The sequence below is a fragment of the Mastigoproctus giganteus genome, chromosome 9 (genome assembly GCF_048544385.1).
Source record: "Mastigoproctus giganteus isolate SK-2022 chromosome 9, ASM4854438v1, whole genome shotgun sequence".
Lineage (NCBI taxonomy): Eukaryota > Metazoa > Arthropoda > Arachnida > Uropygi > Thelyphonidae > Mastigoproctus > Mastigoproctus giganteus.
This window is the reverse complement of record NC_143583.1, coordinates 227,880,462-227,905,417: the sequence shown is the minus strand read 5'-3', so window position 1 is coordinate 227,905,417 and position 24,956 is coordinate 227,880,462. Positions and strand designations below refer to the sequence as shown.

At 43.8% G+C, this 24,956-nt stretch overlaps 1 protein-coding gene across 2 annotated transcripts in view; it reads left to right on the top strand.

Annotated features, from left to right (window-relative positions):
* The first annotated feature begins 10,690 nt into the window (after positions 1–10,690).
* Positions 10,691–24,956, top strand: part of LOC150081156 (glycine receptor subunit alpha-2-like) — a 117,543-nt gene continuing 103,277 nt past the window's right edge. For both annotated transcript variants that reach the window (XM_090382058.1, XM_090382059.1), the window contains exon 1: positions 10,691–11,031. In XM_090382058.1, the coding sequence (XP_090238184.1) occupies positions 10,943–11,031 (89 nt within the window). In that variant the 5' untranslated portion in view covers positions 10,691–10,942. The remainder of the gene's footprint in view (positions 11,032–24,956) is intronic.

The following is a 24,956-nucleotide window of genomic DNA, read 5'->3' as shown; positions in this document are numbered from 1 at the left end:
TCAATTCCCGCGCAAGCGCACACAAACGCAATTAATTCGTATCGTTGTCTTCTCGTATTAACTCCTCCCCCAGCCATAAGTCTTTTGGCATACAGCAGCATCCGTGTCAACTTTAAAGGGAATGCTATAGCCATTAGCTAGATGTGCTTAATAAATTAGCCACTGAGCAGTGACCACTTTGTATGCAGTGATTTCTGGCTTGTCGCGAATCAAAAAATCTGACTTGAGTTTTTGTAAAGGCAAAAAGGTTAGAATGGCTGAGTTTTGAACACTCACGGGACCATTTACAGCTGGCGACAACCTTTACAGAAACAGGTGACAATGATCAGAGTGAACTGACGCGGGTAACTGTCAAGGGCAAGAGCAACAAGGGCTTTTTCTTTCGTAAATGTAACTACGGTGGTCGCACACTGTTTTTAAATACTATGGAGTCGGACCAACTGATGGTGCTGCCAACAGCAAATTCTACATGGGAAGTAATCATAGAAGCTGCAGGCTGTTCATGCCAACTAGGAACACTTGAACCGATGTCAAATGAACTGATGAGACTTTCGGCAGAGAAGAAACGTGTGAGATGCATATAAATTACCAGGTGATGCAGCAGCTTATGGTAGATATAAATTAGTCTGCAATAAAGTCACAAAGTAAGTCGGACAAGCCCTCGTGGGTAGCACAGTTGTTTTAATCACCCCCCCCCCACGCAGGGTGGAAAAGACCTGAGTTCGAATGGGTATTTTCACAACGTGAATGATTTAATCGGTCTCAGGCGAGAGAAGCATACTTTTCCTCCCCGAAACTCGGGTTTTGGGACCAGCAAATCTACCAAAGAACACCCTGCACATGCATTTTATTTTATTGTTATTATTATTATTGTTATTATTATTATATTAGGGTTACCCCTAATTTAATACATAAACCGGCATTTGTGTCTGTGAATTGCATGTGTTCTCTGGTCGATTTGCTGGACGAAAAAAAAACCCAGTTTCTGGGGGAAAAGACCTTGCTGTCTACGCCTGAGACCGACTAACTCAGCCACCTAGTGAAAAAAGCCCATTAAAGTTCCTCGCGTCATCGACGGGATTCGAACCCGGGCCTTTTCCACCCGGTGTGGGGAGGACAGTGTGCATAGTGTTAGGGGAAAGACCCTCCGGTGGTTTCCCACATCTGCGTCATATAAACTCTGGAGACGCACAGATTGAGTTCTGTTGGGCGTTCTGGCTTTTGGCCGCGGGGCCCTTGAAGGGACAAACACACACACACTAGGAGGTAGCCAGGCTGCCCATAATTCTCAGGCTGGTCTCCTCCAGGTCACCTGAGCTTCCTGGAAAGAGACCAAGTAAAAAAAATAATAATAAATAGGGTACATGGAGTACAGGACGTACCGGAGAGAGTAATGGAAAGGAGGTATAGATAGAGCGACCGAGGATGTAAGGGAAGGCATCCTCCGCAGGTTGGGTGGGATTTCTCCCACCTAAGCGGAAAGTGGAAGAAGAGAGCCCTCGAGAAGGTGGAAAGACGTCCCGTCGCGTATCAAGAGAGACGCGGGTGAAACAATTAATTTTTGTTATGAGCAACGTTCGCAGGTCCTCGTACAGCGGGCAAACATAGAATAGGTGATTCCAGTCTTCGTTTTCACCACAAAGACAGCGAGGGTCATCCACGATGTTCATAGAAGCAAGTTTGTGATTTATGGATCCATGGCCTATAATCAGGAAAGTGGTGTATAAACATGGGCTGTACCATGCTGGAGCTTTAGGGTAGATCTGGGCTATTTGAGGTAAGAATTTTTTAGTGATGGAGCCTTTCGGGGTGGTATTCCATCTGTTTTGCCAGGCGTTAAGAAGGTGAACTGCAAGGCGGTTTTTTTTTCTTCGTTGATGGCGTTTGCTGGGTTTGTAGAGAAATCCAGGATAGTGGTAGGGAGTTCCTTTGCGAATTACCTGCAGGTCCAGAGGGAGAACTCCCGCCAGGACTTGGAGCGCTAGGTTGCTTACTGTGCAGCGGGCATGGGTGATAGTGAGAAGGATATTATGCTGAATGGAGGTGAGCTTCCTTTGATTACGACCAAAGAGTACACGATGATACTAGACACCTGCACAGTAGGTTACAGTGGGAATAAACACAGCTTTGTATAGCATTTGGAGTGAGCGGCGACTAAGGCCCCAGTCAGACCTGCTGATCCTTGCGGTGTAGTTCCTGACCTTGCTGTATGAAGGTAGTCTAGATCCGGGTAAAACGTGAGCTCGGGGTCAAGAATTACCCCAAGGTACTTCATCTCAGTTGCCAGTTTGATGGTTCTACCAGCAATTTTAATCTGTGACGGCTTGCTTATTTGAAGTGTTCCTCTGAGTAAAAATGAAGTAATTTTCTCAGAGGATATATGGAATATATGGATGGCCCATTCTTGTAGCTTTTTACGGCTTCATTGGCCGTTGTTTCCAGGGAAGCTCTGAAGTTTCCAGTGACTGTCAGAGGCAGGTCGTCTGGAAAGGCTTGGGTGGAAACATGGCCCAGGTCTAGTTCAGGAACTCACCCATGACCACATTCCATAGGAACGGGCCAAGGACAGAGCCCTGGGGGCAGCATCTGCAGACATTTATGGAGACTTGTTGATAAGCATTTCTGACTGTAACACTTCCGTTGTGCAGATAGTCCTGTATACAGCTGCAAAGATTTTCTGGAACGCTTCTCTGAGTCTTTGTAGTATACTTGCCCACCAAGAGCAAGCCAAAGGCCCCGGCGAAATCCACTGATATTACTCAGAAGTATTTGGTGGCTGAATTTTTGACAGAGTCCATGAGCTGTCGAAGGACATTTTCTGTCGAACTGGTTTGTGGTGTGGAGTCCCCAAAGCATTATCATAGTGTTTTTCCAATCTGGATAAGAGAAGACGTTCAAATATTTTGCTTAAAACGGGAAGGAGTGCTATGTGTCTGTATGACCTTGGCTGCTCTGGTGGCTTACTTGGGTTGTTCAAAATGAGGCGTAGATTAGCTCTTTCCAGTCATATGGGAAAAGTCAAACTTCCAGGCAATGGTTGTGCAGGCTGAGATTTGATTGCGTTTCTGCGAGCTTCTTAATTATTTCTGCTTCAATGAAGCAGAAGTAATTAAGTAATTAAAAACTGGGCTTTTTTTTGTTTTGCCAATGGCAAAGTTTAATTCCTAAGTTGAAAGGCTGTTCAACTTAGGAAAGGCTGTTCTATAGCAGTGGTGCTGTAGGATGCGTTTTCAGCGCAGATTTATTGTTGCTGGCTGGATTAAGGATCTGTATTTAGCGGGAACAATGTGTCCAAGATATTGTTTACTGACTCTTCCCATGTGAGAGTTGTTGTGCCCTGCAGGGTGAATGTAGAGGAGGTGACCTCACCTTACCTTGTTCGTAACAATGCGATACCCAACTCCCCAGGGGGTACTGTTTCCAGTCGTGGAGACCACGTGCTCCCATGACCGTTTCTTCTTGGCTCTAATTAAACTAGTGTGGTCATTTCGTAACATACAGTAGTTATTGCGCAGGGCATCAACTTTATGGGGGGAGCCAGGTAGGGCTAGCACGTTGGGATGCTTTCCGTGCTGCATGAACCTGATGGCGGAGATGTTCCAGTTGGTTGCACCACCATGGGAGAGCACTCGGGAAAGGGTTTTCTTCTTGACTGTTCTGTCGCAGACATTGGTTATGATTGATGTTATTTTCCTCTGATGCTGTTTGTGGTTGAGGTTGGTGAGATTGACGTTTCCAGGAATTTGAACGGAAGCTTGAACTGTTGAATTAAAGAGATTCCAGTATGCTTGTGACGTACTTGTGTGAACTTACGTAGAATATAATCTATAATTGCAGTATAAGATATATATACAATTAAGCTCATCACTGCGTATTGGTATCAGGGGGTTACAAATACACATACAATTAACTTAATTACATTAAACTAATAAGTAAACAGGTAAATTGGCATTGAGATACTGCTGTAGTATTAGACACATTTCTATAAGATCTTATAGTGTAACTGTGACGTTGTATACTCTTAGCATAGCAGTCCAAAGCTGGAGCGATGTGATGTTAGCAGTCCGGATCCGGAACCCACGGGTAGAACTGGAAAAGTGCTCTCAGTGCTGGTGTTGTTCCAAATGTGGCTGGACGGGGATCACAGGTGCAGGCAGCGATTCACATCTCTAGCACAAGTATATGGTGGTCACGGGTGTCGTCACTATTAAGCAGCTAAAAGCGCAGTTGGTTGGGAAGTGGCGCTCTAAATTGTTAGTGTAGCGAGGATTTCCTGTCTATTTCTTGTCGTGTACCACTTCTTGGAGTGAGGACAGCATTTGCTTTGGCAGGAATCTATCGGTGAGTGCTACCCACTTATGGATTTATAATAGCTGCTGTGCTGAAGACCGGCAATAAGGCCGAAGAATAGGCCAAGAGCAATGATTCAAGAAATTCGGCTGTGTAATTTTACTCGTGGCCATCTTGATTGTGAATAATAGCGTTATTTCTCCGATGTTGTTGTTGTTGTTATTTGGTTTTTAGGAGCATTAGCAACTAAGGCCATATTGCTCCGAGGATATGCGGTGGTCATTCCCTGACCTTTCCACATCCTTCGTATTTGGTGGTCACGGGCTCGAACCCCGGTCTAATCAAGAAGCGTAAGCTACGCATTGCTGTTCCTGCCCACCTCCGATGTGCTACTTAGAAATTGGATTCTCCTATGTAGAATCGCAACCTTGACAGTTGAAGAGCATCTAACTGTGTTGCTCTGAGAGCTGTGAAGAAGTGGAGCTTAATTTTGGCCCATTTTAACGGCTATAATTCCGCGGCACAGATCCTTTTAAGGTTGGACTCGACACCTGAGGCCCATATTTCTGAGGGGATACAATAGGATATAGAATGTATACAATAGGAGGAGATATAGAATGGATACAATATATCTTTTTAGCAGGTGTGGGTCATCGGTGTGGAGCAGTGGTTGCTTGGCGAACCACCATAGAGAAGTCAGTTTCGAATGTATGACGTTAACAAGCTAACAACCACCGTGCTCGGTGATTGGTAGCTGGGGGTTGAATACGACTCCCAGATATTTGTGCGTTTGAACACTTGGAACTGAGGAGCCAATGAGCGCAGGCTCCAGAGTCATTGGGATTCCCTTTAAATAAATAAATAAATAAATTTTCTGTTTATACTCCGGGACGACCAAACGGTCAGAGGAGTTCACGAGAGACAGAATACAAGAAACAGCACCGTATTCACTGGTCACGGGCTTGAACCCCGGTCACTCAAGGCACGTGTACTTATGCACCCGCGCGCCTGACCACTAGGCTACGGCGGCCTTCAGTGAGACGATCTGTGCTGAATTCAATGAGGATTGATTCAATGAGGAGGCGTGATTTGGAAAGTGAAGGCGTTGAAGTAGTCGGCTATGTCCTATAGTTTCTGTTGATTTACTAAGTGCTTTCGGCTGGCGATATTGGATCACATATGCTTGACATCGTTTGCATAGGTGATCCAATTGCATTTGTTGGCCACAAATGGCATCATGAGTGCCATGAAGAGACATTGGCTGGGTCCTGTCCATTGCTGGACAGGACCCAGCCTTGAGGCACACCGGCAGTGATATCACGCTATCTGCTCTTTGTTCCGACCTTTGGGACGAGAGTCCTCTTGGATAGGAACGTTTCTATGAACATCACCGCGGATATTCAAACAGCCTAATAAGAGGTGTAGCTGTATGGACACAGAGATAGCATCAAACGCAGCGTGGATGCCAAGATATGACTGACAGCTCCTATCTTTCCCCCATAAACTGGGGTTTTTCGTCCAGCAAAACAGACAAATCGACAAATTAAGGGAGGAAAATGCCAAAAATTTATCAAACTAACAGGATGCTTAATGATTTTGTTATAACAGAGAGAAAAGTGGAGGAGAAATTGCTGAAGATAAACATAAAGGTTATGTTTATCTTCAACAATTATAAACATAAGAATCATCATCATCATCAGCCATTTTCAATCCACTGCAGGATGAAGGCCTCTCCAGCAACTTTCCAGTTCCTTCTGTTTTGAGCACTGGCCATCCATTTACTACTCAAAAACTCACGAATTTCATCTATCCATCTTCGCCTTTGTCTTCCAGGTTTTCTTCTAGCTCCACTTGGGTACCATTCTGTTATTTTCTTAGTCCATCTGTCATCATGTCTTCGAGCTATGTGTCCTGCCCAAGACCATTTCAGTTCTTTAGTTTTGATAAGAATGTCCTTTACTTGAGTTTGCTGCCTAATCCATGTGTTTCTCTTCTTATCTAACAGTCTGATTCCCAATATAATTCGTTCCATTCTTCGCTGTGTAGTTCTTAGCTTCTCTTCCATTCTTTTGGTGAGTGCCCAAGTTTCACTTCCATAAGTCATGGTGGGGAGTATACATTGATTCATTATTTTACGTTTCAGACAAACTGGGATATTGCTCTTCAGTATGTGACTATATTTCCTGAATGCTATCCATCCAAAATTTATTCTTCTCTTGACTTCCAGCCATTTATCATTATTACAGCTAATAACTTGTCCCAGATAAGTATATGACTCCACCTTTTCAATTACTGCTCCTTCAATCATTATTTCCCTTTCCGTGGCATACTTGTTCATCATTACTTTTGTTTTAGCCATATTCATCTTTAGTCCAAAATCCTTACTAGCTGTGCATAACTGATTAAGATTTTCCTCTAATTCTTTGGGATCGTGGCTTATGACCACAATGTCATCTGCAAATCGTAAATGGTTTAGGTACTCTCCGTTCACATTGACTCCTTTCTGCGACCAGTCTAATCTTCTGAAAGCTTCCTCAAGGGCAGCAGTAAACAGCTTCGGAGATATTGTGTCTCCTTGTCGAACTCCTTTCTCGATTTTAAATTTGCTACTGTCTTTGTCTAGTCTAATAAAGGATGTAGCACTCTCATATATTTTCTTCAAAATCATAATATATGGAGTATCTATGCCTTGTCTTTCCATTGCCCGAAACATTGCCTTATGCTGTATGGAGTCAAATGCCTTTTCATAATCCACAAATGCCAGGCATAATGGTGTTTTATATTCATTTGCTTTCTCTATTAGCTGTGATATTACGTGAAGGTGATCCATAGTTGAGAATCCTGTCCTAAAGCCAGCTTGCTCTTTTGGTTGATTCTCATCAAGTATTCTTTCTAATCTGTTAGTAATGACCCTTGTGAACAACTTGTAGATATGGGATAACAAGCTAATTGGTCTATAATTTGCAATTTCTGATTTATCTCCTTTCTTATGCAGCAAAACTATGATTGCATTATTCCACTGCTTAGGCATCACACCTTTTCTAATGCACTTTGTGAAGAGCCTTGCCAGTTTTTGTGTTATGTCTCTTCCTCCCAATTTTAACAACTCTACAGTAACTTCATCTTCCCCCGGGGCTTTCCGATTCTTCATTTTATTCAATGCATGTTCTACCTCATCAGGAAGAATATCGGGTATGTCGTATGTGTTGCTACTTTGCAATCCATCTTCCTCACTGCTGGTATCATTCCCTCGCTCCTTGTATAATTCTCTATAGTAGTCTTCTGCTATTTGAATTATGCCTTCTCTGCAATTTATAAGTACACCATCGCTATTCTTCAGTTTCAGTATCATTTGTCTTTCTGTATTACTGCTCATGGCTGCTGATTTAAATCCTTTGTTTTCCCTTAATGCTTGTTCTACTTTTCTTGTGTTAAATCTTCTTATGTCCTCTCTGAGTCTCTTTCTAATGGCTTTGCATAACTCAGTATACTCAATTTTCTCCCTATCAGTGTTTTTCTTGCTCTTCATTTGTCGTCTTTGGTTCATCATGACAAGTGTTTCTTGACTAATTTTTTCTTCTTTGGATTTCTGTTTTCCTATAGGTTTCTTGGGCTTTATCACTTTCAGAAAGTTGTAATATTCCTCGTCGATATCTTGGTCCTGAGCAGTCTGCAGAAGCTCAAACTTGTTCTTAAGTTCCAGTACATACTGCTTTTTCTCCTCCTCTGTTATTTCAAAGACCTTTGTATTATTTACTCGTGTCAGTTTTTTCCTTTCCTTTCCTACATCTATATCAAGTGTACATCTTACCATTCTGTGATCACTTCCAACATTTACCTTATTCAGGACGGTAACATCAAACATAAGAAAGGTTATGTTTATCTTCAACAATCCAGTTATATTAAAGGAGGCGGCAAAGGAACTAAGCAAACCCTTGCCATAATTATGAGAGAATCCTTGGACTCAGGGAAAGTCCCCATCGACTGGAGATGTGCAAATTTATCCCCAATTCACAATTACTGACCAGTTAGTTTAACTTCCGTTCCGGATAAAATAATGGGTCACTGGTTAAAGATGCATTGCAGGATCATCTAGACAAGACTTCAGTTATAGTTCAGACACAGTATGGGTTTGTTAAGGAAAAGCCTTGGCTGACCAATTTGATTGGATACTACGATGTGGTCACAAAGGAACTGGATGCAAAGCATAATTTTGATATCATATATTTGGATCTTTGAAAGACTTTTGATACCGGCACATGGAAGACTGCTGCACAAATTGGAACAGTGTGGCGTTGGAGGCATATTGCTGCTATGGATAAAAGGATGATTGACTGGGAGAAGACAGAAAGTGCTAATCAATGGACGCTGCTCTTCGTGGACTAATGTTGTTAGTGGAGTTCCACAGGGTTCGGTGTTGGGCCCACTGTTGTTTTGCATATTTATCAATGATATTGATGAAGGTGTATCAGGCTTAGTGTCGAAGTTTGCAGATGATACAAAGGTTGGCAGGGTTGTTAATGTCAGTAATGGCAGTGTGCGACTGCAACACGATCTAGAAAATTTGGGCAGATGGGCTAAGAAGTGGCAACTGAAGTTTAACATTGACAAATGCAAAATACTGCATATGGGCAGCAGTAACCCCAGATGCGTGGTACTACACTTAGGGTGGTAGAAAATGTAAAAGATCTGGAGGTAATGTGCAGTCAGGTATATGAAGTTTTCGGAGCAATGCGGACAGGCTGCTAGAGCAGGTCATCGGGTGTTGTCAATAGAATATAGGAATTTTGCTAGTAGGGAAGAGGAGGTGATTATCCCTTTGTATAAGGCAATGGTCAGGCGACGCTTTAAGTACTGTATACACGTCTGGAGGCGTCATTTTAGGAAGGATGTAGAGCGGCTGGAACGAGTACAGAGAAGGGCAACAAGATTGGTGAGAGGAATGAAGGGATCTTCTTACCAAGAGGGACTTAAGTAATGCAAATTGCAGTGTTTGGAGACTAGGCACCTGCGAGGTGATCTGATTGTGGTGTATAAGGCTTTGAATGGGTTGAGCACGCTGAAATGTGATGGGATTTTTAGACTTCCTGAGATTACGAACCTGAGGGAGCATATATTGAAATTGAGGAAAGACGGTCGAACATTGGAAAGATGTGCGCAATTTGTCTTTAGCCAGCAGGTGGTTAATTGCTGGAACAAACTTCCATTTTTGTTGTCGAAGTTGATAACTTAAATAAATTCAAGGAGGAATCGGACAAACGTTTAGAATGAATGTTGCGTGAAAATTTTTTTTTTTTTTTTTTTTTTGGCTGAAGGTACATAAGCTCATACGCTTGCTTTCTTGCATTTTATGCCCCTATTACTTCTGTACTCCCTGCGCTTCAGCTGAAGTAACTGAAGAAGCCTCGGTTGAAAAGCACTTTAGAAATTCTTCCATTGGTCGACGGAAATGAAACCTTGACCTCTCGAAAGGAGTGGGAGACCACGTTGTATCGTGCCAAATAAGCTGAAACACACAAGAATGCGGGGTGCTTCGATGTAAACATAAAATAAAGTGATGTTTATTCAAAACTGTTTCGTCCAAAACTATTTAATAAAGTTGCATTTCATTTGTTTATGAAAGGAATCTCACTTAAGACTAAACTTTCGCGCCCATATTTTATTCTAAAGCGATGGCCCTCGAGCCTCCATTCAGCTCGCCCTCCGCAGATTCGGCAGGAAAGTGGAGGCTCGTGGAAAAAGGAAAAGTCTGCAAACCGTAAAATGGCAAAAATAAATCTGTTCGTGCAACAACCACCGTAACAAACGAGGTTGCTTCCACGCCTCGTTCCAACCCGATTCCGAAATCAATTTTTGGCACTTCACCAACTTCGGGAGGGGGAGAGAGAGAGAGAGAGTGAGACAGAGAGAGAGAGAGAAGGCTCCGGGGATGGCACAGATGATGGCAGTTATTAAAAGTTAATTAGTAAATGGACTGTTTAATCCAATACAAGAGTTTTCACCCCACTCGACCCGACTCCCCCCCCCGTAATAAAAAATCCAAAACACCGTGAAATTGACTTAAAGGTCAACTTACGTCAAGGGCGCGCCAATTCCGCTTTGTGGTGTATTTAAACGCGTTATGTTCGCCGAAACAGCAACATCCGGTAACTTAAAATGTGACGCAGACCCCACTTTCCTGGAATATCACCGGCCCGACCTACTTTTCCCACAAAGTTCGCAAAATACTTTCTGTTCGTCAGTTTCGATCACATTTCGCATTACGAGCGCTTTGTGTCTTTTGCCTTCCAATAACGCGGCTGCGAGTAATGTGGGGGGGAAGGCGTGTCACGTGAATGTACGACCCGTACGGATAATTTCCCGTAACGGAGGAAAAGCTAGCGTGGTCTGGGAGCACGCACGCAGAGTGACACGCGAACAGAACCCAAAGTGTTCCCCCTCCGCCACCCGAACACCTTCCCCTCGTGCTCGGCTTTGGAGCGAGCGTGTCCGTGAAAGAGCCGCGATTTAATCGAAGGCACAGATCTGGACGACGGTGCACGCTTCAAGCGTTTCACCGCAACATCATCTCGCGCAGCGGAAACGCCGACTTGAACTTTCTTTCCGCTGCCCTCAGTCGCCACTGGTTGCCGCGCCCTCGAAGAATGGCAACATGTTGAACCCACGACGGAGGCTTCGCAAGCTGTTGGTGCTGTGCATATTCCTCGCCAGGCGGTTGGCGTCGTCCGAAGGCCCGACCAGGTGAGTCCTCTCATTCTCTGACCTTTCCACGTCCGTCTTTAGTGCGTGAACTGTTTCCGAAAACGGTTTCTTTCGGAACCAAAGGGGGGCCAGTTCAGTGGTCGAATAAACGTTCCGGGCTAGCATTCGCAATAACCTCGAGTTGCGGCAAAAGTCCCGAGATAAATATACCGCTAACTGCTTCTGACCCAACGCAGAGGTTCTCCTCGAAGTGTGGGACGCGTCCGTCTGGAAGAGGTGCACTTCGTTTTTTGGGGTGTGCTGATCGTATTTTTTAAATAAATAAATGATGTTTATTGTAAGCCACACGATTATTTAACGAAGTATGGACCAACTTTCTTTTTCCAATCCTTTGTTTGGTTGACGTAGTTCACTGAAAAGTGTTAACCGGTAGAAGTGTGTACACTCGTAGCTAAATATTATGTCGGATCGCTTTATTTGCGCTTGTTCTGGAGGGGGTGACACTTACGGAATATATTAATGGGGTGAAAGGTATACAAAGTTTGGGAAACTGATCCACTTTGACCACTCAATTTTTTTTTAACGGCTCTTTGGGAGGGACAGGCAGCCTCACTCACTCACTGCGCTTACGCCTGCAATTTTACCCTACGGCAGTGTTCCCAATTTAATTCGCCACGAAACCCTCTCCTAATCTTTAAACAATTACGGAAGAACCGGGCGGAATTCTTCACTTTCACTTCGTGGAACAGCATTTGGGGAAACAACACTGCCCTAACGAAATGACCAGGGACATTTAGGGGAGAGTCGATACTCGTAATCCAGTAACTTGAGAAAATACTCGCGCTAATCCAAGTACCGTGCACGACTCAATGCTCAGAAGAAAGACGTTACCATTAATCGGTGGTTTTAAAACACCCCGAAGGAAGTAAAAGAGTGACAAAGGTCGGAATGTTTGGTGACCAAACCAGAATTTGTTGAACAAGCCACGGACGCTCTTCTGCAGCGAATTCTGTCTCTCTTGAAATGTTTTAAATACCTCAATGCTGTTATTATTCATTTGTTGTAGCCGACTTTGGTTAGATCGGTGGTCTCCAAAGTGGGGTGCGCGAGATGATCCACGGGGTTATTTGGTAAGCAGAGCGAGTGATGCAATCCTTCCATTTGGATCAACGTACCCACGTGAGGTGACTTTCTCCGCAATAACTATTATTAAAACCACGTTTAGAAAGAAACTTAACTTGGAACCAGATCTTAGGGTAGCTGTGTCCCAAAACATGAAACCGTGTTTTGGGACACAGCAATAACGAAAAAATATTCAAGCACATTGTTCCCGCTAAAAAATGCTGTTGATTTGATTTATACCAATTTGTACTTTAATTTCAATTTCGTTTTGTTTTATTTGTGATCTTTTAAAATTATATGTGATTTTAGATATAATAGCTTCCCTGTAAATGATTTATAAATAAAAAAATTAAACTTTTTATATTTAATTTTTTATTCCGGGGTGTGCGACCAAAAACGTTTGGAGACCACTGAGTTAGATGTCTCGTACCAGTGGCGTATCCAGGTATCGTCGTAAGGGGGGGGGGGGCACATGCCTTCTCTGCCCACCCCTGAATACGCCTGTCTCGCACAACGTACTAATAAGTACAGTATATGCGGCCAGCATCTAATATTAAAGCATCTAACACGATGAGTTCGCTGTTGGCAACGGAAGACAGGTGGCCCGTGCGATCCCGGGTTCGTCGCCCCACCGATATTACTGTACAGGGTGTTGAATAACGTGTGGGCCGTACTTTCCAGGTTGATCGAGGACCTGCAACCAGTTCGAATGAAAAAAAAGTTCAAATAAATGTTTTGCTGGTTCTAAAAGGCTGTGTGAATTTTAAACCTGTTAGTTAATGCACGCACTTGAGGCGCGTTCGATTTTTTTTTTTTTTTTTTTTTTTTTATTCGTATTGTGCGATTAAGGAAGTGAAAAGTAATGCAGTTGTCTTCTTATCAATCAATTACTAAAGAGTATCACTTTATACTCTGAGGTCCAAAAAAATTATCTGATACCTTACGTTCCGTAAACATCTATTTCATCACTCTGTCTCGCCTCGACTCTGCGACCACTGACTTTATGAAGTTCAATCCACTGAACAGAATCACTCTCTCATTGACTTTTCCCAATCACAGATGAACTCCATCAGCAAGTTTGGAGTTCATCATGATCTTTTCTTGAACTGCAAAGTGACTAGCGCTCATTTATTTGTAGTTTATTACTTTTTTAAATTATTTTTCCCTTCTTTAATTAATTTATTTAATGTTTGTTTTACCCGTAGCTTAATTGAATTTTGTACATTTGATTTTAACGTTTGAATCTATATCAATGTTTTATCTTTCTGTTGGATTCCTTACGATTGTTATCAACTCTGCTCTCACATACATTCGTGATGGTTACCCGTTGTGTAATAAAATAAGAAAACGCGTAATAAAACTCGCAGTTTTACGTTCTTCTCTAAGCAGCCGTTCAGTTAAATTGCAGTACAATATTTATTACCTTTCTCCCGTACACTTTTTTTTAAGTCTCTTTTCTCTCAACAAGCGACACCCCAGTCACGAGTGTTAGATGACAAAAACATGCCAAATTCTGTTTGTCCGATTTTTGGCCAGCTCGCCAAATCTTTCTATATGAACCAAATGTAAAATTTCGTGAAAATCAGTCCACTGGGGGTCCATTTGTTACCTATGGAAGGACAAGATTAAGACGACAGGTCGCTTGTTTGTGTGTACGCGCGCGAACGCTTCTAAAATGGCTGTGGAGTTTTTATGGTAAACAAGAATAAGCAAACGTGTACCTAGTATGAATAAACATTTTACGGTAATGAAGAAACCATCCAAGCGGCTGATGATTATTCACCGCTTTTCCTCACTACTGATGGGCATAATCGATTATATGCAAATTAATTGATTATGAAAACGACAGCGTGCTGTATGTTATCAAAAGAGGAAGAGAGAAAGAGCTTATTGCTCGGGTGGTAACAACACTTTTCTTCTTTAATTTCATTCGGGTAGATTTCATAATCGACTAATTTGCATATAATCAATTATTTCACCGCCTCTGGAAGTTCTCTCGACTTTAAATCATTGTTATAGATTTCTGATCACGCGGCCCACCACTGAACAAAGATTTTCAGTAGTAGGTCCGTACTATATGATCATCTTAACAGAGTATGTCCGTAAATTAATGAGGGGAGGGGGCGGAATCCGAAATGCTTCCCTCTGAAATATCGGTAATTTTTGCAACGAACATTACGCACTTAACCACATACAGTAATTTTAAAGAGGTTTTACTTTTCATTAAACTTTCTCGCATTTTCTAATATATTTTTAAAAGAAGCACCCGCCTCAGCCACAAAGATGCGGAGCGACAGACGATTTAGCCCCCAAACCCACCCCCACAACCCCTAGTTACGCCGTTATAACAGAGTGACGGTTCCACCTGGTGAACTTAGTGTAGTGCAATGACAGTGTCGTGTGCTAATTTAAGTGTCAATCAATGGAAATTAATATCGCGTGCAATTAATGCAACCTCCACATCCTTCAGCGTTCAGCTTGTCCTGGGATGCCGTTCACTCGCGAATAAACTGCTCTGACATGGACGTGTTGCATCTTGAACAGGGCCGCTCCTGAATCTTAGTTCAACTGTGACTTGGTTCTCTGCGATGATACTTGCTCATACCGAATTGTCCATAAAGGCCGAAAAGCTGAAGATCATGCATTTGTAAACAGGGAGGAAACAAAAACAGGAGGTTCTTTTTCAAAAAGTGGGAGTGCTTCCCTAAAAAAGAGGAGGAACGCAGGAAATATTTCTTAAAAAGCAGGACCACTTTTATAACCAGAAATTAAATCACCTAACATTAATTAATTACCTAAACACCCTTACTAAGAATTTTTCCGGTCTGTGGGGTTCTCTTCGGATACTCTATTGGACTGGTATTGATCGTTTCAAACAAGATACCGCTGCACACTTTCCCTCTTTAGAAATGTTGAGAGCAAGTTCTGTTCATAATGGCCGTGCTGGCTATCAACAGTACTTTTATATTAAAATACAGAAGGATTGTTTCCCAGTACAGAACAGTATGCTTTTAAGCATCAGCTTACCTAAAATTTTTCTGTCTGTGGATTTCTGTTAGACATCGACTAATTCCGAGTACTTCAACAAAGATACTGGTGAAGACTTTGCTTTCTTCAGAAATGTTAATTCAAGTTTTGTTCATAACAATGACCCTGCTTAGCTGTCAGTAGAATTTGCGAAGCTTCCTTAGAAAGAGAACATCTGAACTGATTTCCCCACCCCCCGACAAGGCTGAATATTCTCTCACACTCACCACTGCTACGATCAATTGTTAAAATGCCAAGCGCAGGAATGTGCACCACGTAGTCATACGCAGCCATAAAGTACTTTCTCACTGCGAAAAAGAACAGAACCTTCTTTTATTTCAGACTCGCCACAACTTTGGCAGTAGAAATGCCAATAATCAGGTCAGAATTTTCCTCCAGGTTTCTGCCATGGAAATAAACTTCCAAAATGGAAGCAGCTACGTTCGGGTTTTACAGACAACTTTTAAAAAGAAACAGGAATGAATATTGCTTTTTCAACCAGGAAGACGGAAACATAAACAGAATTTTGGCACAAGTCATCATCAGCTTGCTTGGCCTGTTTTAGAATTGCTTTCGCAAGAAGTTTACAATTATTTTTCTTGAGTTCATCAATTTGTCTTTCTTTCAAAACCTTTTGATGACGAACTGGATTTGAAGAGGAGTCAGTGGCACTCACTATAGATCAATGGTTCCAATCTGGTAACTGTGAAAAGTGCTCGTATCTCTTATCACCGCTTCTAACCCCATCTTTAAAAGCGCTTGTCAAAGACTGCCACTGACCCCTGTTGTACCAGTGTAGTTACACAATTAACCACAGATGGCCAACGTGTACACACGTTTCAAAATCTTTTTTTTTTTTTTTCACTTCAGTGGCATGCATCGTTTGAAGTTATTTAAATCTGTCTTTCCTTTTATTACTTCTTTCGAGACAGTAGTAGTTGAAATTTCTAAGAAATATTCATCCACTTTCACGAGAAGGCATGCAGCTTTATTCAGCACAAATTAATAAGTTGACAAGGACATCTTATGATCATTACCACCAAATGCTCCGCCTCCTCTTTTCATACCCTTACTACTCCAGCTTTTAAGCTTACCATAACTAGTACACCATCAACACCAGAAAGCTTTTTGTAGGAGTCACCACAACATGAGCTGAAGACAACAGCTCATGTTGTACCCTCTAGAGCCATCTTTCAATGCTGGTACTTAAAGAAGCTGCTTTAGTTTTTTTTTTTTTTTTTCTAAAGGCAATCACAGTGGGATATCGCTTGGAATCTCTGTAATCAATGCCATCTGTAGCAATCGAAAATGGCGCATTCTGTACCGCCATCACCACCTCCTTTTTCCCTATCCACGCAATTTCATATTTAGCTATGCTCGTTTTTGTTCCTAGAAAACTGGGTCTTTTGGCTGGATAAAGTGCAATACGCACATTTTACGTATATTTCTTTCTATGGACTGCACGCTGTCGTTATGCTCATTTGCTTGAAAATGTCTGGTTACATTGCGTTTATTTATTTATTTTTAACATGTAATATACACAACAGGCATGCGCCCAGTTAAAGTGCATAACAGAACAAAGATTGTACAAAAGTAGAATAATACACTTTGTACAAGGCATAAGGTATGTTCGTGTCGGACGGCACCTGGGATTTCTCCCATCTACACTTTGTACAAGTAAGTGTAAAGTGTGTTCGTGTCAAACGGCACCAGGAGTTTCCCCCATCTCCGCGTGGTTTTCTTTGTGGGTGTAACAGATCACTTAAGGCCAGAGATTTAAAAGTGTATGGGATTTGGAAGTATTGTGTTGTGTATCGTTGTTCCTCTGGCCATTTAGCCGCTAGACCCCCTGCTGGGGCCCAAAGTTGCCCACACTCAGCTCCGTGGAGGCAGACCAGGTACACCCAGCATAATTATTTACTCTGGCAGGCCCTGCCACCTAATTTCCTGAGATTTCAGTGGCTAGGGCCTAAAAAAAAAAAATAGTAATAATAAATAAAATAAATAAAAATAATAACGCGATATTAAGGGGTGGTTCGCTAATGAGGTTAAGTTTCGGAATTGATGCACGATTTGGCTGTTATAATTTGGAAGTTTTTGTCGTGTGGGGCATACACTGTGATGTATAGAGAGAGAGAGAGTGGGGGGAAAGACTGAAGGGGAAAGACAGAAGTATGAGGCCAATAGGGTAGACGACCCCAGATATCAGTGTGGCATGCCCATGCCGCACCAGGAGAAGTAAACGGGGGAGACGGGGGAGGAGACGGGACGGGACGGTCCCGGCCCCTCCCACCGCCAGGATATGGAGAGAAAGTGGGCCAGACTAGGTGTCCAACCCAGATCGCCAAAAGGCGAGGCAACAGCGTAGCTGCGGTCACAGTCATGGTTTTTGAATGTTCAGTTCAGTGTCACTTCAGGTAGGTCACAGTCTTGGTTCAGTCTCACTTGTCTCGTGTTCATCTTATGGGATCAGGAAGAGGAGTGATGACTCTGGTCAGTTTGTAGTACTGCTTACACTTTGTACAATGAAAGTTCATTCAAACGGGAAAAGTCCATTTCATGGAAATAAAAAGGATATGCATGACGTCAAGTCGAGCGTCATGAAAAATCGCAGAGAGAAGTTTGCTGCAGGAGACATCATCACACACGAATTAATGAGGACATCTTTGGCCCAGAACTCATCCGTCAATCGATCAACCCACTCCAAACAGTTCTGTGAAACTGTTTCTTGTTCACAGCCATAAAAAAAAAAAAAAAGGTAAAGTGCAGCCATTATCAACCCACTGCAGGATGGAAGCCTCCTCAACAATTCGTGCTGAGGGAAATGGACCATAATCTGCCACGCTGGTCCAGTGCGGGTTGGCAGATCGACCGTATTCAGCAGTCAGGGGCTTGAACCCCGGTCTACTCAAAGAGCGTGTGCTACTGCACTCTCGCTCCTGACCACTCGGCTGTGGAGGCCGGTTCCATATCCAAGTCAAACTTGTTCATGAGTGCCAATGTTCTTTTGAAGAAGGAGTTCCTCGATATCTCTAATCTAGAGTTACCGATGTGGAATGTAGTCTTCTGTCTAGTAGCCACCACTGGAGCGTGAAGGTCAATATGGCACAGAAGATCCGGCAGGTAGGTTGAACCAGCGAAGATGTGGTACAACAGTTGTAAATCAAGAAGAGTTCGCCGAGTTTCCAGAGATTGAAGCTTGAAGTAAGAACAGAGATTCGGGCAGAAGATTCGGTGGTAAAACATGGGGTTACGTGTGGAAAGATAAATTTCATCTGGAGCGATTCTATTTGCTGTATCAAGTATGTTTCTTTCCTCCTCCATGGATTGAAATATCGCGTCTAAATAAGGTACAGAAAATGCAATGCACGGAAAATCTTGCGTGTATGCTTTCTGAAAATTTACAAATATTTCTTTCAAAATATTTCTTTGGGGTTTCGCCGAAAGACATTTTTAATTAACTTCGCACTACTCGAGTAACTGAAGTACTTAAAGTAGCGCGAAGTTGTCCGAAATGACCCGCACGTAACGGGAACAACACTCATTGCGCGTTTTTGTTTCGTAATGTGCGCTACCACAATGACGGCCAACTGGTTAAAGAAAATAAGCGGGGGGGAGAGTAATTTTAGCGTAGTTGCATTATTGTTATCTTATTTTTTTGTGAAAAGAAAAAGACGCAGAAAAACAGTTAGTTTTTCGCAAAAAGACAATCTTTGTCACCAATTATATTACACGGTGAGACGGAGAAAGGTCAAAATGAGCCGATTCTCCGTCATAAACCCGAGAGAAAAAGCTAAATGAAATGAACTGCGCTCTGAATGTTTACGGATGAGCAACTTCAGTCCTTACAAGGGTTGCGCACAATCGTCAACTGCCAATTTCAAACATCATCGCCATTAAGGCACATCTCAAATTGCCCGAAGACTTTCCCCGCTCTCTTAAGCGAGGCTTTGAAGGGTCACAACCCCTCCCGAAGGGCTGCTGTCAGAAAGCGACTCGAGCTGGAATAAGACAGACCCTCGAATCTTTTGCGAGTGATGGCGTCATCATCGGAAGGAGTTATTAAAGCTGCGCATCCGAGAAGAGTGGCAGGGATTAACGAAGCCTTTTAATGATCGATGGAGCGGGACTGCAAGCCGTTCCCGCCCATCCCCCCCACCCACAAGAGTTCACTCTGCACACAATCACGAGTATTTTGTGGTTCGTCATTACGAAGGTAATTCCGCTGTTGCCGGAGTCAGACGAAGAAGCCTTCATTACTGTCAAGAAACCCCGTGAATTCTAACCCCCCCCCTCTCTCTCTCTCTCTCTCCAGTGACGGAAATGTGTCAGAAGCGTTGCTGATCGTGTGCGAAAATGAAATGATTCCTCCCAGATTTTAAAAACAAAATGCAACTGGAAGAATTGAAAAGTTCGCTTCGATTTTCTTAGATCGTAAATCATCTTTTGCATCGTCGTGTAACCAAGCGAACGGCATTAAAAGGAAAGAAACGTCGAACGAATAAATAATGCGCGATAAATTTCCACGGCCTTCGACGACAACACCTGCGCGCTTTCGAAACATCCGCGCGGTTTCGGTGATGTTCCCGTTTTACCGACGATGATTCGTCCAACGTGTCCCCCCCTCAGTCGGAACTTTGCTTGTCCCGAATGGCACCCGTCTTCTACCGGAGGAACACCCGTAGAGGGGGAGGTGCAAGATTTTTCGCCAGTAACGCCGCTTCGTACACGCGCATTATTACGAACCTCGCGAATTAATGGACAATTAAAAATATACAAATTAGCATTAGCAGAGGCATTAACCCCGGGGGCTCCCATCTGGTGAGTATGGGCTTGGCATGCCCAGGGTCCTAACGTGGATATCATCATTCTTCTCTTCCACGGTCTCTCTCTCTCACAGTAACTTGGAAATTTTTTTGACTCGTGCAGCATAAGCCTCGGGCTCCCTTGCACCATACAAATAATAACAAAATGAGTTCCTTTGCGGGCGATTGTAAACGGTGACGTGGAGAGCAAATGACAACGTCACACGGCATGGCATAAGTGTCGCCGTCGTCTGCTTATGTGGCAACAGGAAGCGAACATTGCGACAGTTCGAGTGCGAAACGACAGGGTTGGAAAGCCGCAAACACGAACGGAGGTTTCGTCCACAACAAATGGGGGCAGTTTGGCACTCGTGCAAAGTTCATTCACGAATGTCATCGCCCGAGCAGTGAAGAAGGGGATGGACGCAACGAGACGTCTTTTTAAGACTTCCTCGTCGCCGCTGCGACGAAGAATTCTCGGGGCTTCGAAGAGGAGCGCGGCTGATGCAACGGGACCATCGGTCTCGATTGGGAAGGGGGGGCGGATATATTTACAGAAATTTTCTGCCAATAAATTACTGACGGAAGAAATGACGCAACGAGCGGCAAATTCAGCCAAGAAAATGACGAGTGGTGCCGCCGTGTACATTCAATTAAATCGAGATCGGTTCACGAGGGTCGTTTGAAAAGTTCACGGGCCCGAGTACGAAGGGGAGCCTGGTGACGCGTTGCCTTTCCACACACAGCCGGGTATTTTCAACGAAATGAAATTCAGTTCCGGTTACACTGGACGAGCGCAGTTCGCACTTCGCTAAAACTGTTCGCGTCGTTATTTTTATTTTTCGAAAGCGCGTCCACTGCAAGTACATTATCCTGGAAGGCCACAGCTACGCAGGCTCCTTCAAAGCAAAATTTTCCGAAGTGGGTGTCGCCAAACTTTGACCTCTTACCGGCATTCTTTTCACGCGTATTCCGACGTAACGATCGATTAAAATAGAATTATTGAACGAACGTTAAAAATTTACGACCCTTTTTTTGTTTCTTCACGTTTTTCAAAAACGGCGGCCAGTGAGCCGCGTACACGTCATTCCTCTTTCGATTTCAGAATAGCTCCGCTCACACTCGTGCTCGTTCTCCCTCACCCTCGTCTACACGGCGCTGCATCGAAACACGGAAAGTTGCGTACCGCTCAATTTGCCACCGACTTTAAAGCGAGGCAAAATGAATCGCAGGAATCCGTCAAACGACGGCTTCAGTCGCGTGACGCTATCCTGGGTCAACAGCCCTTAAATGGATGAGGTAAGCTTAATGCTCGTGGGATTCTCGCTCTTGTTCACATTAAAATATCTTTATGGTTACTGCAATAAAAGGAAAATTATAAGGAGACAAAATATTTACGTCCTTGTACTACAACTGAAAAGATTGGGGGGGGGGGGAGTGAATAAAGATCCAAACCGAGGATTTTATCAGACAAACATCAGATGGAATAACAAGCGGAAGTCATCAGGCGGGTTGGAAACGATCACACAGTTAAGTGTGGAGAAGGGGAGTCGGGTTGTGCCACTAACAGATAACACACACGTTCGGGGCATTTATCACCCCTACGAACATTTGTAGGGTCGTAATTAAGTGTGCCCGATGTCAATTAGCTAGGGAGCCCGGGCACATTAAAATGCTCGGCCATTTCAGTGGTTCCCAGTTGAGAAGATGCTTATGACTGGTCCATTTTAGGGCCCAGTGTTCGTATATGAACATGGGGGAGGGAGGTATAAGTTCAAATTGCAGAAAGATGTGGAAGTTTGCCTACAGCCAACGGGTTGTCGGAACAAACTTCCTCCATCTGTTGTTGTGGAAGTTTGAATAAATTCACTGAAGAAGTGGTCAAATTATTGGAGAGGGGATGAACAGGCGATGTAGGAAGGTTGTTCCCCCCTTCTATGTCGCTGGTGCTGGCAAACACGATAATGACGCATTCACGAATGATCCTTGGAGGAAGTCAACGCAACTGGCGGCTAAGTTCGTTACAGCATAAAACAGAACTCAAGGTTTTCTTACTCTCCTTTTCTTGTTAAAAACGAGAAATTATCAGCTTCCGTACTGTGTGAGTGTATTCAGAGCCCCGATAACATCGCGTGAACAATCACAGCGATCAGCTCGAGGGCACAAGAACCGTTGTATCTTTGGCTGAGCCCGCCCTTGTTCAGAAGCAAAGCGTGAAAACTAGTCCGAGATCGGACGCCAACTCTAGGAAATTAGAAAGATTCTGATACAAGGTTAATTCACCAGACCGCTAAGAGGGGTGTTCGGATCAATTACTCATTCCTCAATATCTCAAAATTGCGCATTTTGCAAAATTTATTTAAGGCAACGTTCTTTCATTTTTGCCGAAATTCTGCTTCACTTTCTTCTTTTTCTCTTCTTCAGTTGGTTGAGAACCGTCAGCTGTAATGAAGATTTCCGAAGTTCCCTCCTCCTGCAGCAACGTGCAGGAGGAGTGACCGGGTGTACATTTCCCTCCTAAAAGCCCATTGGCCACTCTCAAACGCGCGGGGGTCACGTTAGCGCGTGGTTTAAATTTGAACGATGAAAACTTGAGAAGTACGAGGTTCCAGCGATTTCTGTTCTCGCAGGAGCGACTGCAGCCAACATTTATTGCACACTTGCAGGACGTGCTTATTTTGGAATCGTGCATTTCACACACTCGAGGTTTGTCGACTCGACTTCCTTCGCCGATTTCGTGACGTTAAGTCCGTTCGCTGTCTTACTATCTGTTTCGGTAATACTTCCGGTAATATTCGATACTGTACATACAGTGCGCGACTAAATTAATAGAGCACGAAGAAAATGTTCTGTAACCGGTGCACAGTAGAATAACGATGAAATGAGGAGAGCGAGAAACAGGTATAAGGGACATTTATAGGGGTTGCGTAAGAATTTCCAAAAAGATCACATTACAGAATTCGATACAAGATGCTCGCAAATATGGCCACATGACATCAGTATGGCGTATGACCCCCCTCCAACGGCTAAACAGGCATGACAGCGGCGAACCATGTCCGACAACACTCTGTGGCAACAAATCCCATTCTTCCACCATCGCAGACTTTAGCTCACCAAGGAACCGAGGAATTGGCATTCGGATTGAAATGTGACGCCCAAATGCATCCAACACACGTTCGATCGCATTTGTCTGATCGTGTTGGCCACGGCAGTCCTTGGATATCTTCAATTTCAAGGTATTCCCTCCACCTCTTGAGCTCTAAGTGCACTGGCGTTGTCGTGCACGAAAAGAAAATCCGGGCCAACTGTGCACCCCCTAAAAAAGGTCGCAAATAGGGTTCGAGGATCTGTCCTCTGCACCACTGTGCAGTTACAGTACCCCTATCAAAAACACGAAGAGGAGTGAGTTGATCATTATTTCGCCCCACACGAGAACACCGCTCGAAGAAAGTGTCTGATTTTGGAGGGACTGTTCTGCATTCCTCGTTGTTCCCAAATGAAATACCGTGTAGAATCTGTTTGTAGGCTGAAAAGGCACTCAATCAGAGAACTTTTCATCGCTTTTCATGTTTTTTCATTTCCCATGTTCATATCAATTTTATACGTTTTATGTTCTAATATACGTATCAATTCTTGTATTAGTTATTTCGTGTTAAACCCCTAGCATTGTCGCTGTCGTGGGTATTATTGCATCAGGCAATCGTGTAATCGTTCACTGCCTGCAATAAAGATATTAATTAACTCAACTGTACGCCATTTGTCAGGGCTCCAAGTCACGTGTTCGTGGCCACCAGCTTCGACGAGCTGTGCCGTGGTTTGGAATTAATGGGACACAAACCACTGCCTTCCTTGCGTAGAGTCCACTCGAATTGAGCCTTCTTAACACAGTCCCTTTGGAAATGTTTTCGCATGTGGCCAGGGGTGGACTGCCATAAGATTTACAGGGGAAACCCCGGAGGGCGATGTGATTATCAATATTATGCTCTGAGCCCCGATACATTGTTTCCTCCGGTAAGAATTTTTGACCCAGTCCTCCCTTGCCTGTGGCCGCCGCGACCTCAAGAGGCAGTCGATGACACGACATCGTAGGGTTCCGTCTTGCTGTTAGAGCTAGAGAGTGGTCTGTTCTGGTTGACGTAGCCTCGGGATGTTGTTATTTGGTTTTTAGGAGCATTAGCAACTAAGGCCATATTGCTCGGGGATATGTGGTGGTCATTCCCTGACCTTTCCGCATCCTCCGTATTTGGTGGTGACGGGCTCGAACCCCGGTCTAATCAAGAAGTGTGTGCTACGCACTGCTGCTCCTTCCCACCTGGCTACGGAGGTGCCGTAGCCTCGGGAAACATTGGCCGGATTTGTTATAATGGTTCCTGTCTCCTGAAACCGCTTCTTTCTTAGTGCCGAGACGACACTGCGTGACACATTAACCCCACGTGACACCTCCGCCAGCGACTTCACGGCTTCAAGTTGTCCAGACCTCTTCGGTAGCATAGTTAGTAGAATCGTTGTTCTCCCCACACCAGGTGGAAAAGACCTGAGTACGAGTCCTCTCAATGACTAGAGGAATCTTATGGGCTTTTTTACAACGTGGCTGAGTTAGTCCGTCTCAGGCGACGGTGACATCGTTTCTACTCCCAGAGTAGAAACACACTCTGGGAGTAGAAACCATGGGTTTTTCGTCCAGCAAACAGAAAACGAACCACAAAACATACGCAATTTATAGACGGAGTATTTTCGGGTCTAACGGCACCAGGGACTTCTTCCATCTCTGCGCATGTTCTTTGTATCGAGGACAGTACGCTGTCAAGGCCAGAGGTTTAAAAGTGTGTGGGTTATGTGCTGTGTAATATGTTGTGCCCCTTGTTCATCTGGCTTGTTAGCCTCCAAGCCCCTGATGGGATCTGACGTTTATGTACTCCGCCACGTGGAGGCCAGCCTGGTGTTCCCTTAAAGTTTGCTCCGGCAGGTCCTGCCACCTACTTTCCTGAGATTTCACTGGCTAGAACCTAA